This window comes from Salvelinus namaycush, chromosome 3 (genome assembly GCF_016432855.1).
Source record: "Salvelinus namaycush isolate Seneca chromosome 3, SaNama_1.0, whole genome shotgun sequence".
NCBI lineage: Eukaryota > Metazoa > Chordata > Actinopteri > Salmoniformes > Salmonidae > Salvelinus > Salvelinus namaycush.
In genome coordinates this window covers 15,871,018-15,889,475 of record NC_052309.1, presented here as the reverse complement: position 1 = coordinate 15,889,475, position 18,458 = coordinate 15,871,018, and the positions used below count along the sequence as shown (strand labels likewise).

Genomic DNA, 18,458 nt, shown 5'->3' with positions numbered 1-18,458 from the left:
GGATGACCAAGCTGCAAAGTCAGTCAAAATTGTCTATATTGGAAACATTTATGAAAATAAACATTCACTTTTTTTGTCAAGGTTAGGGTTAGGTATAAGGTTAGGGTTAGGTATAAGGTTAGCAGTGAGGTTAAGGTTAGGGCTAGGTTCAAAATCTGATTTTAAGAAGCTACATTTTAGAACTTCTGATTTTGTAACTTGGCCAGACAGTGATGACTTCACTATGCTGACTGGCATGCAGTGAGCGATAACTACTGAACTTTGACCTTTGATTGAATGACCTCTCACTGACCTCTCAAACAGTTCCGTCTATCAGTATCATTGGTTTTATGGGCTAATAAGCCAACACTTGATAGCGCAATCTAAACCAAAATATATACTTTTCAAATTAAATAGGCAAATTGTAAATAATTGAAGAATAGAAAGTAACAAAAAATAATTGTAAAACAATAATAATACACAACAGGAATGATAACAGTTAATATTAATGATGACAGTCTTACTAACACTGTAAAAGGTTACAGTTTTCAATGTTCTGCTTATGTACAGGTTGTTCTACTGGCTTTGTATCAGTGACTGTACAGTAGGCGTCATTAACAAGAGAATCCACCAGGGGGCACGATGACACAATGAAAAGAAAGGAAACACGAGAACTCCAAGGCTATGTTTACAAGGGCAGCCCAATTCTGATATTGTTTTACTAATTGGTCTTTTGTTCAATCAGATCAGCTCTGAAAAAGATCTGCTGTGAAAAGATCTGATTGGTCAAAAGATGGCTGTGTGTAAACGCAGCCTAAAATAATCAATATTAGACTGCATAAAATACAGGAGACATATTTGTGTATAAATAGATGTGTTATTAAATACAGACGTATATAGTCACCGAAACAAGTTCTTTCATTAGAAATGTTGACGCGTCCTTAAACAGTATTGTTGGTTCCAGGAGTTACCATGAGGATCCATAGGGCAGGTGAAGTGGGAGGGGCCTTCCCCACTCCCTCTGGCCACACCCCTTCCCATGGTCCTCTGCTCTGAGCCAGTCTGTCACCACAGAGCGACGTCCATGAGGTCATCCAATATATGGACAGAACTATCAAGCGTTTCCTAGGAAACTGTATCACGGTAAAGGAAACTGTACCAGAGAGAGTACAGACAGGGCTCACTAACATTCTAGTTCAATATACTGAAAGTGGAGCACGGCTATGCTAAGTATATTGAACAAGATATAAACGCAACATGTAAAGTGTTGGTCCCATTTTTCATGAGCTGAAATAAAAGATCCCAGAAATGTTCCATACGCACAAAAAGCTTATTTCGCTCTAAATTTTCTGCACAAATGTGTTTTACATTCCTGTTAGTGAGCATTTCCCTTTGAAAAGATAGTCCATTCACCTGACATGTGTAGCATATCAGGAAGCTGATTAAACAGCAGGATCATTACACAGGTGCACCTTGTGCTGGGGACAATAAAAAGTCACTCTAAAATGTACATGTATACCACATGTAACCACGCCAGTCCAGGACCTCCACTGCCAGCTTCTTCACCTGTGGGAGGGTCTAAGACACGCCACCTGGACAGCTGATGAAACTGTGGGTTTGCACAACCGAATAATTTTTGCACAAACTGTCAGAAACCGTCTCAGCGAAGCTCATCTGCGTGCTCGTCATCCTCATCAGGGTTTTGACCTGACTGCAGTTTGGCGTCGTAACAGGCTTCATTGGGAAAGTGCGCATCTTCGATGGCCACTGGCACACTGTGCTCTTCAGGGTTGAATCCCGTTTTAAACTGTACCTGGCAGATGGCAGACAGCGTGTTTGGTGTCGTGTGGGTGAGCGCTTTGCTGAAGTCAACGTTGCGAACAGAGGTTCCCATGGTGGTGGTGGGGTTATGGTGTGGGCAGGCATAAGCTATGTACACAAACACAATTGCATTTTATCGATGGCAATTTGAATGCACAGAGATACCGTGACGAGACCTGAGGCCCATTGTGGTGTCATTCATCCGCCGCCATCACCTCATGTTTCAGCATGATAATGCACGGCCCCGTGTCGCTAGGATCTGTACACAATTCCTGGAAGCTGAAAATGACCCTGTTCTTCCATGGCCTGCATACTCACCAGATATGTCACTCATTGAGCATGTTCGGGATGCTCTGGATCGACGTGTACGACAGCGTGTTCCAGTTCCCGCCAATATCCAGCAATTTGCACAGCCATTGAAGAGGAGTGGGACAATATTCAACAGGCCACAATCAACAGCCTGATCAACTCTATGCAAAGGAGATGTGTCGCGCTGCATGAAGCAAATGGTGGTCACACCAGATACTGACTGGTTTTCTGATCCACACCCCTCCCTATTTTTTTAAGGTATCTGTGACCAACAGATGCATATTTGTATTCCTAGTCATGTGAAATCCATAGATTAGGGCCTAATGTATTTATTTAAATTTACTGATTTCCTTATATGAACTGTAACTCACAAAACCTATGAAATTGTTGCATGTTGCGTTTATATTTTTGTTCACTGTATGTTTGTATGTGTGTCTCTATGGATGTGTGTTCTCTGATGGAAGAGAGGTCTTGCTCTGCCTGTCCTGTATTTCTGCCTGTCCTGTATTTCTGCCTGTCCTGTGTTCCTCTCTCTCTTCTTTTCTCTGTGACTCATCTCTTACTCCTCCCTGGAACTTCCTGTTCTTTGAAGGACGGGTGTCAGTGGTCTGTTGCCATGAGCACGAGGTTCTCATGGCGACCCATCTCCTCCAGCACGGCAGCCAGGCGGCCGAGGTTCCCGTCAGGGAAGTGTTGGGCCTCCCAAAGGTCCAGAATCACCCCCGTAGGACTGGATTTAGTGGCAAAGTAATTCAAATACCTGATATATATATATATATATATATATATATATATATATATATATATATATATAGAGAGAGAGAGAGATAGAGAGAGAGAGAGGCAGAGAGGTAGAGAGACAGAGACAGAGAGAGAAAGACAGACAGACAGAGAGAGAGGCAGAGAGGTAGAGAGACAGAGAGAGAAAGACAGACAGAGAGAGAGGCAGACAGAGAGAGAGGCAGAGAGGTAGAGAGACAGAGAGAGAGAGGCAGAGAGGTAGAGAGACAAAGACAGAGAGAGAGAGACAGACAGAGAGAGGGGCAGAGAGGTAGAGAGACAGAGAGAGAAAGACAGACAGAGAGAGAGGCAGAGAGGTAGAGAGACAGAGAGAGAAAGACAGACAGAGAGAGGCAGAGAGGTAGAGAGACAGAGAGAGAAAGACAGACAGAGAGAGAGGCAGAGAGGTAGAGAGACAGAGAGACAGAGAGAGAGGCAGAGAGGCAGAGAGGCAGAGAGAGAGGCAGAGAGGCAGAGAGAGAGAGAGGTAGAGAGACAGAGACAGAGAGAGAAAGACAGACAGAGAGAGAGGCAGAGAGATAGAGAGACAGCGAGAGAGAGAGACAGACAGAGAGAGAGGCAGAGAGGTAAAGAGACAGAGAGAGAGAGAGAAAGAGACAGACAGAGAGAGAGGCAGACAGAGAGAGAGACAGAGAGAGAAAGACAGACAGAGAGAGAGGCAGAGAGGTAGAGAGACAGAGACAGAGAGAGAAAGACAGACAGACAGAGAGAGAGGCAGAGAGGTAGAGAGACAGAGACAGAGCGAGAAAGACAGACAGAGAGAGAGGCAGAGAGGTAGAGAGACAGAGAGAGAAAGACAGACAGAGAGAGAGGCAGACAGAGAGAGAGGCAGAGAGGTAGAGAGACAGAGAGAGAGAGAGGCAGAGAGGTAGAGAGACAAAGACAGAGAGAGAGGCAGAGGTAGAGAGACAGGGAGATAAAGACAGACAGAGAGCGAGGCGGAGAGGTAGAGAGACAGAGAGAGAAAGACAGACAGACAGAGAGGCAGAGAGGTAGAGAGACAGAGACAGAGAGAGAAAGTCAGACAGAGAGAGGCAGAGAGGTAGAGAGACAGAGAGAGAAAGACAGACAGAGAGAGAGGCAGAGAGGTAGAGAGACATAGAGAGAAAGACAGACAGAGAGGCAGAGAGGTAGAGAGACAGAGAGAGAAAGACAGACAGAGAGAGAGGCAGAGAGGTAGAGAGACAGAGAGAGAGGCAGAGAGGCAGAGAGGTAGAGAGGCAGAGAGAGAGAGGTAGAGAGACAGAGACAGAGAGAGAAAGACAGACAGAGAGAGAGGCAGAGAGGTAGAGACAGAGAGAGAGAGAGAAAGACAGACAGAGAGAGAGGCAGAGAGGTAAAGAGACAGAGAGACATAGAGGTAGAGAGACAGAGAGAGAGGAAAGATTGGAAAAAGAGAGGAAAGACACATTGGAAAGAATTAACAAAAAAACTAGAATGCTATTTGGCCCTAAACAGAGAGTACACAGCGGCAGAATACCTGACCACCCAAACTTAAGGAAAGCTTTGACTATGTACAGACTCAGTGAGCATAGCCTTGCTATTGAGAAAGGCCGCCGTAGGCAGACATGGCTCTCAAGAGAAGACAGGCTATGTGCTCACTGCCCACAAAATGAGGTGGAAACTGAGCTGCACTTACTAACCTCCTGCCCAATGTATGACCATATTAGAGAGACATATTTCCCTCAGATTACACAGATCCACAAAGAATTCGAAAACAAATCCAATTTTGATAAACTCCCATATCTACTGGGTGAAATTCCACAGTGTGCCATCACAGCAGCAAGATTTGTGACCTGTTGCCACAAGAAAAGGGCAACCAGTGAAGAACAAACACCATTGTAAATACAACCCATATTTATGGTTATTTATTTTCCCTTGTGTACTTTAACCATTTGTACATTGTTACAACACTGTATATATATAATATGACATTTGTAATGTCTTTATTGTTTTGAAACTTCTGTATGTGTAATGTTTACTGTTAATTTTTATTGTTTATTTCACTTTTGTATATTATTATTACCTCACTTGCTTTGGCAATGTTAACACGTTTCCCATTCCAATAAAGCCCCTTGAATTGAATTGAATTGAATTGAATTGAGAGGTTATATGGAGTTTGCATACTCTGCCTGTGCTTTATGACTATCCAGTGTCATCGTTTAAATGAACAAAAACAAGTTTAAAAGAGGACAGTCAAACATTAAATGGTCAGAACTACTTTCATCCAGCTCTGAGCTCTCTGAAAGATAGGGAGAGGTGGAGTAAGGGTGTGAGTGAGAAAGGGGATAAGAGGTGAGGAAGGGGGAACGATGGAGGGTAAAGTCCTCCCTCCTGCTGCTGGTCTAACTCCTACTGCTGTCTGTGATAAGGGAGCCCCTGCTGGGAGATAAACACCCAGTTTATATATACACACACACACACACACACACACACACCCATTCCATACTCACCGGTCCAGGTTGAGTTTGTGTGCCAGCATCCTCCAGTCGTTCCCTCGGTTCTGTGGGGCGTCCAGGCTGCCACAGAGCTTCTGTCTGATGGAGAGGGGAATGCGGAAGGCATTGGGCCCCACCAGGGTTGTGATGTTACTGGCCGGGTCCAGCAGAGACGTGTCGATACTCTGGGTGTCCTGGAGATGGAGGATAGAGACTGATGTCAGTACAGGATAAAACTATTTGAATTGAGTGAAATTATTATTTGGGAGAAGATTGTTGGAGCTAGTGTTACAAGTTCTCATTCGAATTAGCGCATGTATTCATAACATTTTTCCAGACAGATAGTAGTAAGGTCTAGACACGCTCAGAGAGAACAGGCGCTATGCCTAGCCTCTAGTCGGATAGTGAGGTCTAGACACGCTCAGAGAGAACAGGAGCTATGCCTAGCCTCTAGTCAGATAGTGAGGTCTAGACACGCTCAGAGAGAACAGGAGCTACGCCTAGCCTCTAGTCGGATAGTGAGGTCTAGACACGCTCAGAGAGAACAGGAGCTACGCCTAGCCTCTAGTCGGATAGTGAGGTCTAGACACGCTCAGAGAGAACAGGAGCTACGCCTAGCCTCTAGTCGGATAGTGAGGTCTAGACACGCTCAGAGAGAACAGGAGCTACGCCTAGCCTCTAGTCGGATAGTGAGGTCTAGACACGCTCAGAGAGAACAGGAGCTACGCCTAGCCTCTAGTCGGATAGTGAGGTCTAGACACGCTCAGAGAGAACAGGAGCTACGCCTAGCCTCTAGTCGGATAGTGAGGTCTAGACACGCTCAGAGAGAACAGGAGCTACGCCTAGCCTCTAGTCAGATAGTGAGGTCTAGACACGCTCAGAGAGAACAGGAGCTACGCCTAGCCTCTAGTCAGATAGTGAGGTCTAGACACGCTCAGAGAGAACAGGAGCTATGCCTAGCCTCTAGTCAGATAGTGAGGTCTAGACACGCTCAGAGAGAACAGGAGCTACGCCTAGCCTCTAGTCAGATAGTGAGGTCTAGACACGCTCAGAGAGAACAGGAGCTACGCCTAGCCTCTAGTCAGATAGTGAGGTCTAGACACGCTCAGAGAGAACAGGAGCTACGCCTAGCCTCTAGTCGGATAGTGAGGTCTAGACACGCTCAGAGAGAACAGGAGCTACGCCTAGCCTCTAGTCAGATAGTGAGGTCTAGACACGCTCAGAGAGAACAGGAGCTACGCCTAGCCTCTAGTCGGATAGTGAGGTCTAGACACGCTCAGAGAGAACAGGAGCTACGCCTAGCCTCTAGTCGGATAGTGAGGTCTAGACACGCTCAGAGAGAACAGGAGCTACGCCTAGCCTCTAGTCAGATAGTGAGGTCTAGACACGCTCAGAGAGAACAGGAGCTACGCCTAGCCTCTAGTCAGATAGTAAGACCAGGGCTAGAGCAAAGCACTCTATCCACTGTGCCCTGTACAATCACAGTTTCAATTATCTCTTACTCAACCATTCTCCTTGTGAGGGGGTTGTCAGAGTGCGATTGGAGTGATTACTCCCTTAGAGCTGTGCTCTGTGTGGAGCTATGAAAAATAAAAGAAGTCATAAAAGACAAGCTCTCACAGAAAGGGCAGCGAGTGCAGCAGGCTCAAGGCTCACTGTCTGAGTAAAATAGTTCACTGACAGAAGACTAAACTCTCACTCAACCCCTGACAACCAGGAGGGACAAAGACATGGAAAAAGAAAGGAATATACAATGTAACAGCAGCCTCAACTCAAGTTAGCAGTACATCAGTTAGACTAAATCAAGTTAGTCTGATTTGTCTGAGCATGCATGCATGATTCAGCAAATACAGTGCCTTCAGGAAGTATTCACATCCCTTGACTTTTTCCATATTTCGTTGTGTTACAGCCTGAATTGAAATTAATGAAATTGAGATTTTGTGTCACCGGCCTACACACTATACCCCATAATGTCAAAGTGGAATTATGCTTTTAGAATGTTACAAATTAATAAAAAAATAAAAGCTGAAGTGTCTTGAGTCAATAAGTATTCAACCCCTTATGGCAAGCCTAAATACGTTCAGGATAAAAAAAAAAAATGCTTAACAAGTCACACAATGAGTTGCATGGACTCACTCTGTGAGCAATACTAGTGTTCAACATGATTTCTGAATGACTACCTCATCTCTGTACCCCAGACATACAATTATCTGTGAGGTCCCTCAGTCGAGCAGTAAATTTCAAACACAGATTCAACCACAAAGACTAAGAAGGTTTCCCAATGCCTCACAAAGAAGGACAGCTATTGGTACTGTAGATGGGTAAGCATTGTAAAGTTATTAAGCATTGTATAGTTATTCATTACACTTTGGATGGTGTATCAATACACCCAGTAACTACAAAGATACAGGCGTCCTTCCTAACTCAGTTGCCGGAGAGGAGGAAGACGTCAGGAAATTGGAAATTGCTCAGGGATTTCACCATGAGGCCAATGGTGACTTTAAAACAGTTACAGTATATGGCTGAGGATGGATCAACAACATTGCAGTTACTCCACAATACTAACCTAAATGACAGAGTAAAAAGAAGGAAGCCTGTACAGAATAAAAATATTCCAAAATATGTATCCTGTTTGCAATAAGGCACTTAAGTAATTCTGCAAAGAACGTGGCAAAGATATTGACTTTATGTCCTGAATACAAAGTGTAATGTTTGGGGCAAATCCAACAACATCACTGAGTGGTACTCTTCATATTTTGAAGCATGGTGGTGGCTGCATCATGTTATGGGTATGCTTGTCAACGGCAATGACTAGGGAGTTTTTTTTTAGATAAAAAGCAAAGGTATACAGCTAAGCATAGGCAAAATCCTAGAAGAAAACCTAGTTCAGTCTGCTTTCCAACAGACACTGGGACACAATTTCACTTTTCAGCATAAACGCAAAGCCAAATCTACACTGGAGTTGCTTACCAAGATGACATTGAATGTTCCTGAGTGGCCTAGTTACAGTTTTGACTTAAATCGTCTTGAAAATCTATGGCAAGACTTGAAAATGGCTGTCTAGCAATGATCAACAACCAACTTGACAGAATTTGAAGAATGTTTTAAAGAATAATGTTCAAATACTGTACAATCCAGGTGTACAAAGCTGTTAGAGACTTACCCAGAAAGACTCACAGATGTAATCGCTGCCAAATGTGAGTCTAACATGTTTTGACTCAGGGGGTTGAACACTTATCTAATCAAGATATACTCGTGTTTTATTTGTCATATTATTATTACATTTGTTTTTACAAATGTTAGAATTTTTCTTCCACTTTAACATTACAGAGTATTTTGTGTAGATCGCTGACAAAAAATGGCAATTAAATCAATTTGAATCCCACTTTGTAACCCAGGTCTGATATACTTCATTAGTTCACTTTATGTATGTACTGTATCTGGATACAGTACTATTTCCATACCTCTGAGAGGGTGGTGTTGAGCTGGAAGATCTGTCCCTCCCCCTCCACCTGTCGAACACACAGCTTACAGGCCAGGTCTACGGTGCTGGGACAGAACCTCTCCAGGGTGAAAGTACAGTGGAGGTTCCTCTGGGACCCAGACCACACCTGCTGGAATGACAACTCCTGGGGAGAGAAGGGGGTGGGGGTTATACTGGCACCAAGGGTGTTTGTGTGTGTCTTTACATTCCGTGTGTGTGTGTACCTGGTACTTGGCTAGTAGCTTGCTTTTCCACAGTGTGTGTGGGACATCGTGGATGGACAGTCGCAGGTTGTGGGTGCTGTCCTTGAAGTTGAGTGTCTTTGGTTCATCCAGGAGTTTCCCTCCCATCTGTTTCTCCATCTGCAGAACCTCCTACAGACACACAGAGACAGACACACAGCGACAGACACACAGAGACAGACACACAGAGACAGACACACAGCGTCAAACACACATCAACAGATACACAGCGACAGACACATAGCGACAGACACATAGCGACAGACACAGCGATAGAGACACACGGAGACAGACATACAGCGACAGACACACCACGACAGACACACATCGACAGACACCCAGCAACAGACACACAGCGACAGAAACATAGCAAAAGAAAAGTTTAGATATGACTGTGGAATGAATCACACAATCACCATATACTCATTTATCGGAATTATGTGTTGGAACTTCCTATAAAATGTGTTTGCTTTTCAAATCAGGCTTTGAATATAATTTCAGCAGGCATTATGTACCTACCAACCATGTGATAACCCATCTATAAACATACACAAAATGTTACATTCACATCTACATTCAACATGATCATTCTTAATCTCATTACTCATTCCCAAACATAATAACCGGGTCCTATTCTCCTCCTTAAAGTAGTAATGAGACCTTGTCTTTCTTCACTGAAGGTGGAAGGAGGTGATGGGGGAGGAGGAGATAGAATAAATATGGCTCATATTTTCAAGGGCACGGCACCATTTCTCTAGGAGCAGCTTGGCCTTGGAGATTATATTCAAATGCATGTGCTCATTTTCTCTTGTTACTGCACACAAACACAGCCCCCACTGCTTACCTGCCTACCACACTGCATCTGCTGGCTACTCGCACACACACACACACACACACACACACACACACACACACACACACACACACACACACACACACACACACACACACACACACACACACACACACACACACACACACACACACACACACACACACACACACACACACACACACACACACACACACACACACACACACACACACACACACACACACACACACACTCTTACTTTGAATGAGTCCTGTGTGTCATCCAGGCAGTAAACTCTAATGTGGTACTCAAGGGCAGGGCAGGTGACAGGGCCAAAGATGGCCAGTTTGAGTCTCTTGGTGGTGGCCGCGCTGCAGGACTGGCCCACCAGGCAGTATGTCCCTAGGGTCTCTGTCAGGATGTGACATGCCTCCTCATCCATCTGGATGTAACAGGGAGTGGTGAAGTTCTCCTCTCCTACCACCACCACCTCCTAGAGAGAGATAGGGGGGGGGGGGTGAGAGAGTGTGTGTGTGTGTATGTGTGTATCCGTATATAAGTGCCTGCCTACATACGTGTGTAAACATATGTCTGTAACAATAGACCAACATGTATGAGGTAATAGCATAATGTCCCTCTCCTAGTGACAGTGCTCGATGGATCATGTCAGAGCATATTCCTGTTTCATTACTGGTGTCTGGGTCTAACTGAGTCTAAGAGGATCCTGCTGGGATCTTTATCCTGACGCTCCTATGAGCAGCACACCACCCTGGCATCCATTCAGCACATTATGAGACAGATAGACAGAAGAGGAATGACAGTATTTCATAGTGTGTGTGTGTGTGTGTGTGTGTGTGTGTGTGTGTGTGTGTGTGTGTGTGTGTGTGTGTGTGTGTGTGTGTGTGACAGTATTTTCTATTGAGCCAGTATGTTTAACACAGTATTATAGCTGGTCATTAGGCTCTGGTCCTGGGGTTCGGTATGAGTGTTCCACACTGGGGGGATAATTATAATATATAGTAGAAAACTGGGCTAAACTGGGCCTCACACACACACACACACACACACACACACACACACACACACACACACACACACACACACACACACACACACACACACACACACACACACACACACACACACCTACCACTAATAGTGTTTACAGTATATACTGTTGTTTATTCTCCACACAGTCGATCCTAATAGACCTACTACTGTACATACCATTTTCTTTTCCAAATGATATGCTGTTTATACACACCACATATTTATATTCTGGACTCTACTCTGGATTGTTAATTTGACTTCATGTGTCGTTTCTTGATTCCTAGTTTAGATGTTGATTATTTGTGTATTTGCATTGTATTTGATAGACATTCTGCTGCCCTGTTGGAGCTAGTAACATCAACATTTAGCTGCATCTGCTATAACACCTGCAAACCTGTGTACGCGACCAATACATGTTGATTTTGATTTTGCACAAACACGTAAACACACACACGTAAACACACGTAAACACACACACACACGTAAACACACACACACACACACACACACACACACACACACACACACACACACACACACACACACACACACACACACACACACACACACACACACACAGGGAAGTGATTTATTTACTCAAATCCTCACTCAATTCATCACGGCCAACATTCTACACTCCAGAAACACATATATTCCATCATCAATCATGATGTGGTGACAGTGACGTGTGCAGAAAGACTCAATGAGGAGAGACTTACTGAGGCAGAGAGACCACCTGTTACTCATAACTCTGTGCTATCTTCATCCACACACACAAACACACACACACACACACATATACAAACACACACATACAAACACACACACACACACACACACACACACGCACACACACACAAACACATACACTTGCACCCATGCTCCCATGCACGCGCACGCACCCACCTATCCACAAGTCTCCTGCTGTGCTTTCACACACACCGACACCGACACACACACACACACACACACAAAAACATACACACACACAAACACATACACACACTTTTCTCTAACAGCTCCCTTTGCTGGACATTTCCAATGAGATATGATTATTCACACTGGATGATGGTAATATATTACACTACATGGCTCTTCGAACATCTCATTCCAAAATCATGGGCATTAATATGTATTTGGTCCCCCCTTTGCTGCTATAACTGCCTCCACTCTTCAGGGAAGACTTTCCACTAGATGTTGGAACATTGCTTCGGGGACTTGCTTCCATTCAGCTACAGGAGCATTAGTGAAGTTGGGCACTGATGTTGGACGATTAGGCCTGGCTTGCAGTTGGCGTTCCAATTCATCCCAAAGGTGTTCGATGGGGTTGAGGTCAGGGCTCTATGCAGGCCACTCAAGTTCTTCCACACCGATCTCGACAAACCATTCTGTATGGACCTCACTTTGTGCACAGGGGCCTTGTCATGATGAAACAAGAAAGGGCCTTTCCCAAACTGTTGCCCCAATGTTGGAAGCACAGAATCATCTAGAATGTCATTGTATGCTGTAGTATTAAGATTTCCCTTCACTGGAACTAAGGGGCCTAGCCCGAACCATGAAAAACAGCCCCAGACCTTTATTCACTTCACAAAAACAGCACTTACAGTTGACCGTGGCAGCTCTACCAGGGCATAAATTTGACGAACTGACTTGTTGGAAAGGTGGCATCCTATGACTGTGCCATGTTGAAAGTCACTGAGCTCTTCAATAAGGCCATTATACTGCCAATGTTTGTCTATGAAGATTGCATGGCTGTGTACCCGATTTTATACACCTGTCAGCAACGGGTGTGGCTGAAATAGCTGAATCCACTAATTTGAAGGGTTGTTCACATACTTTTGTATATATAGTGCATTTACCCAGATGCTGAATCTCTCTCACTATGTCTGTCTGTCTGACGTCTGTATGTCTGACGTCTGTCTGTCTGTCTGTCTGTCTGAAGTATGTCTGTCTGTCTGTCTGACGTCTGTCTGAAGTATGTCTGTCTGTCTGAAGTATGTCTGTCTGTCTGAAGTATGTCTGTCTGTCTGTCTGTCTGACGTCTGTCTGTATGTCTGACGTCTGTCTGTCTGTCTGAAGTCTGTCTGTCTGTCTGAAGTATGTCTGTCTGTCTGACGTCTGTATGTCTGACGTCTGTCTGAAGTATGTCTGTCTGTCTGTCTGACGTATGTCTGTCTGTCTGAAGTATGTCTGTCTGTCTGAAGTATGTCTGTCTGTCTGAAGTATGTCTGTCTGTCTGTCTGACGTCTGTATGTCTGAAGTCTGTCTGTCTGTCTGAAGTCTGTCTGTCTGTCTGAAGTATGTCTGTCTGTCTGAAGTATGTCTGTCTGTCTGACGTCTGTATGTCTGACGTCTGTCTGAAGTATGTCTGTCTGACGTCTGTCTGTCTGTCTGTCTGTCTGTCTGTCTGTCTGTCTGTCTGTCTGTCTGTCTGTCTGTCTGTCTGTCTGTCTGTCTGTCTGTCTGTCTGTCTGCCTCTCTATGGGGAGAATTAGAAGGGATAGCTACCATTTTCTGTCATAGAAAACACAATATATCACCAGTCCTATGTGTGTCGTTGGCCTCAGCTCAGTGGGAAGAGAAGCTCATATAAAGCAACTAGCCGTCACCTCAGGATATTACCATCCACATAGCTGACAGGCTGAGATATAGTCAATACTTATTTTTCTGTTTAAATGCTTTCACTCCACAATCTTGTTTTATGGCTGCCCAGAGCCAATCCGTCAAAGTCATATCCTGTACAGTATGTAGCCCACAATAAGACTGTATATTACAGATGTTTTTGTTTTTCTTGCAAATCTGAAGGTTTATAAGTATCTTTGTCAACAGAGCTGACAAAGAGAGTCCAAGGCACATCTAATAAAGTTTCTCTCAGGACAGGCAGTTCTTCTGTTTTTGATGCAGTAGAACGAACGGCTAAAAAAGACTCAAGCTAGTCTCTCAGTACCACATCAAACCCACATCTCTCTCAGAGTCACTCACAGTCTCTCTCTCCCACACTGACTGCAGAGGGGTCAGGTGGTCAAAATATACAGGGATCTAGTTTATCTTTCCAACACACAACCCTGAACCCTAAAACCCACCGCTTTCAAAAGTCTGAATCTACAATTCTAAGAATCTAAGAAATAATACAGGAATCTAGTTTATCCTATCAATAGTGTTCTATACAACCTTCAATTAAAATAAACCCCACTGCTTTCTATAGACGTGTATGACGGGATGTAGGAATCTAGGAAATAATACAGGAAGCTAGGAAACTAGCGTTCTTCCAACACCCTTATACCTAACCCTTAACTAGTCTTCACCCCACTGCTTTCTGTAGGACTATATCTTAGTGAAACTCTGACAGAAACCCACAGACCTTGAGTGGTAGAGCAGGGCTGTATCAGCTCTGATGGGATGAGAGGCTAGAGGCTGTTGCTAAGCAGCTGAAGGATTATAGAGCCAGGCCAGGGCTGTATATGAGAGGATGGGAGTATCAGTGCGTGAGTTGACAGGCCAGTGATGACCAGGCCAGATGCACTGCTCTGACAGCTCGCTCTGGAATGGAACCATTTCAGTGTTTTACATCGACACCCAAATACATCCCTTCACATGTCAATACTACAGAACCCCAGGGACTAGTCTAACTGACAGTAAAATGAACAACCAGATGATTTCCGAACAAATTATGAAGAATAATTGATAGGAAATTTATTTAGCTTAACAACTACTGACAATTGTATTATATTTCACATATTAGAGTAGAATTCAGCACCCCAAGCTAAGGAAAAAGAAGGCACCTTTCATCTGCAGCACGACTCAACTGCAAGGGAAAGAATGAGTGTGTAGGAGAGTACTATTAAACTGAGAAAGTGTGAGTTTGTGTGTGTATCAGAGATATTACATGTACAGTGCATTCGGAAAGTATTCAGACCCCTTGACTTTTTTCACATTTTGTTATGTTACAGGTTTATTCTAAAATGGATGAAATAGTTTTTTATCCTTAGCAATCTACACACAATACCCCATAATGACAAAGCTATTTTTTTGTTGCGAATTCATAAAATAAAATAAAAATAAATATTTACGCACATTTACATAAGTATTCAAACCCTTTACTCAGTAATTTGTTGAAGCACCTTTGGCAGCGATTACAGCCTCGACTATTCTTGGGTATGACGCTACAAGCTTGACACACTTGTATTTGGGGAGTTTCTCCCATTCTTCTCTGCAGGTCCTCTTAAGCTCTGTCAGGTTGGATGTGGAGCGTCACTTCACAGCTATTTTCAGGTCTCTCCAGAGATGTTAGATCGGGTTCAAGTCCGGGCTCTGACTGGACCACTCAAGAACATTCAGAGACTTGTCCCAAAGCCACTCCGCGTTGTCTTGGCTGTGTGCTTAGGGTCGTTGTCCTGTTGGAAGGTGAACCTTCATCCCAGTCTGAGGTCCTGAGTGCTCTGGAGCAGGTTTTCATCAAGGATCTCTGGACTTTCCTCTGTTCATCTTTCCCTCGATCCTGACTAGTCTCCCAGTCCCTGACGCTGAAAACATCCCCACAGCATGTTGCTGCCACCACCACACTTCACCGTAGGGATGGTGCCAGAGTTCCTCCAGACGTGACGCTTGGCATTCAGGCCAAAGAGTTCCATTTTGGTTTCATCAGACCAGAGAATCTTATTCTCATGGTCTCTCGGTGCCACTCCAAATGGGCTGTCATGTGCCTTTTACTGAGAATTGGCTTCCATCTGGTCACTCTGCCATAAAGGCCTGATTGGTGGAGTGCTGCAGAGATGGTTGTCCTTCTGGAAGGTTCTCCTATGTCCACAGAGGACCTCTGGAGCTCTGTCAGAGTGACCATCGTGTTCTTGGTCACCTCCCTGACTTAAGCTCTAGGAAGAGTCTTGGTGGTTCCAAACTTCTTCCATTTAAGAATGATGGAGGCCAGTGTATTCTTGGGGAACTTCAATGCTGCAGAAATGTTTTGATACCCATCCCCAGATCTGTGCCTCGACACAATCCTGTCTCTACGGACAACTCCTTCGAACTCATGGCTTGGTTTTTGCTCTGACATGCACTGTCAACTGTGGGACCTTAGATATACAGGTGTGTGCCTTTCCAAATCATGTCCAATCAATTGAATTTACAACAGGTGGACTCCAATCAAGTTGTAGAAACATCTCAAGGACGATCAATGGAAACAGGATGCACCTGAGCTCAATTTCAAGTCTCATAGCAAAGGGTCTGAATACTTATGTAAATAAGTTATTTCTGTTTTTTATTTTTCATAAATTTGCTAACATTTCTAAAAACCTTTTTTCGCTTTGTCATTATAGGGTATTGTGTGTAGATTGATGAGGAAAACATTTAATGTAATCCAGTTTAGAATAAGGCTTTTTGGAAAAAGTCAAGGGGTCTGAATACACAGGTGGTGGTGGTGGTGGTGGTGGTGGTGGAGGTGGTGGTGGTGGTGGTGATGGTGGTGGTAGTGGTGGTAGTGGTGGTGGTGGGGGGACAATGCTTACCAGCTCTAAGGAGGTGTTTCTAGTGCAGAGGCGTTTGCATAGGCTGCATCTGCCTTCTGCTACTGCTAATTAAACCATTATGTTTGTATGTGTGCCTGTGTGCCTGTGTGCCTGTGTGCCTGTGTGCCTGTGTGCGTGTGTGCGTGTGTGCGTGCGTGCGTGCGAAATGCCAGCATGCTATTCCCTATAACCGTTCTTACACAATCCTCTGTCTCTAATTCAGCTTGTGCTGTGTGCAGACTGAACAACACTAACCCAGCGCAGGCTGTATGTATGTATGTATGCAGGCTGCTTTACTCTCCCTGCTATCAGAGATGCAGTAGCTCATCCCATTCTCCGCTCCAGGCCTGTGCAAAGGCCGGCCCGGAGGACGTATCAGGCCTGCAACCTGATTCAGTACGGCCTGCGGAATCATGCTCAGATCACATAAAGAATTTGCGATAGTAATGTTTTGAAAATTAAAAGCCCAATGAATACTCACCTTCGTGTAATGATTTAACTCCCACTGCTTGTGGGACATTTATTTTGGAGACACACAAAAATAACAACTGCATGAGGACAGACAGTGCCTGACAGGCTGACACACACGTCACAGATACAAATAGTAGCTAGTTAGAAATTGTGCAAAAGTGTGTTTTTCAAAGATTTCAAAGAAAAGGAAAGTAGATAATGAATGTAGGGTGTTCCAGCAAGAGTGGACATCGAAATAGTTCTTTATTGAGGTATCAGGGAAAGCTGTGTGCTTAGTGTGCAAAGAGACCATCGCTGTCTTCAAAGACTGCAACTTGTCCTGACACTTCCAGACAAAGCATGCAGAGAAATATAGGAATGTCTTCTGAGCAGAGGGCAAGCGCATCGAAAGAGTTGCTTTCTCAGTTGCAAAAGCAACAAGGACTTTTCACAAAACTGCATTCAGCAAACGATGGAATTGCGAGAGCTAGCAATGTACTGTCCCACAAAATTGCTAAATATAGCAAGCCATTCGCTGAGGGCAAATTAGTTAAAGAATGTTTAATTGACTCTGCAGCAATACTTTGCCCTTGACAAGAAAGAGCTGTTTGAAAATGTTTCCCTGTCAAGATGAACAGTGACACGGCGTGTTGAGGACATCACAGAGAATATGGAACAGCAGTTGAAAGACAAGGTAAAGGATTTCACCTATTTCTCCGTGGCCCTGGATGAGAGCAGTGATGCACGTGACACGGCGTGGATGTTGATATTCTTACGAGACATCATTGAAATTACAGAGGAGCTTGCTTCAGTGCAGTCAATGAAGAGCAAAACCACAGGGAAATATTTATTGGAGGAGGTTAATAAGTGTGTGGCAAAGCTGGGACTGAGTTTTGAAAAGTTAGGAAATAAGTTTGGCCTTTTGAAAAGAATACAAAATCAAGTGACTGAGCTGAACCCAGATCATAAAATAATTTTCCTGCTTTGCATTTTTCATCAGGAGGTGCTCTGTAAATGTGTTCTGAAAATGAGAACATTTGACATGTTTCTACGAACATTACGGATACTTTTTGGAATTTTCATCGAACGGAACGAGGGTTTGATTTTCTGAACATAACGCGCAACCTAACGGGCGTTTTTTGTTATAAAAGTAATATTTATCGAACAAAAATAACATTTATTGTGTAACTGGGAGTCTCGTGAGTGCAAACATCCGAAGATTATCAAAGGTAAGCGATTCCTTTTATTGCTTTTCTGACTTTCGTGACCATGCTAATTTGGGGCTAGCTGTTCTAGCATTGATTGATACACTCACAAAAGCTTGGATTGCTTTCGCTGCAAAGCATATTTTCAAAATCTGACACGATAGGTGTATTAACAACAAGCTAAGCTGTGTTTTGGTATATTTCACTTGTGATTGCATGATTATAAATATTTGTAGTAATATTTTGCGCCCTGCAATTCAGCGGTTGTTTAGGAAAATGATCCCGCTAAAGGGATCCGTAGCGCAGAGAAGTTAAAAAGGGTGTGGGACCTGAAGTTGGAGATTGCTGAGATCTTGCAAAT

The 18,458-nt window shown here is 44.1% G+C and overlaps 1 protein-coding gene across 1 annotated transcript in view; it reads right to left on the bottom strand.

Annotated features, from left to right (window-relative positions):
- Window positions 1-2,709: 2,709 nt before the first annotated feature.
- LOC120044821 (netrin receptor UNC5C-like) overlaps window positions 2,710-18,458 on the bottom strand; it is a 182,812-nt gene continuing 167,063 nt past the window's right edge. The window contains exons 15-19 of the mRNA XM_038989492.1: window positions 10,148-10,381; window positions 9,057-9,206; window positions 8,813-8,977; window positions 5,364-5,542; window positions 2,710-2,869 (exon numbers count right to left, since the gene is read on the bottom strand). Of these exons, the coding sequence (XP_038845420.1) occupies window positions 2,710-2,869; window positions 5,364-5,542; window positions 8,813-8,977; window positions 9,057-9,206; window positions 10,148-10,381 (888 nt within the window). The remainder of the gene's footprint in view (window positions 2,870-5,363; window positions 5,543-8,812; window positions 8,978-9,056; window positions 9,207-10,147; window positions 10,382-18,458) is intronic.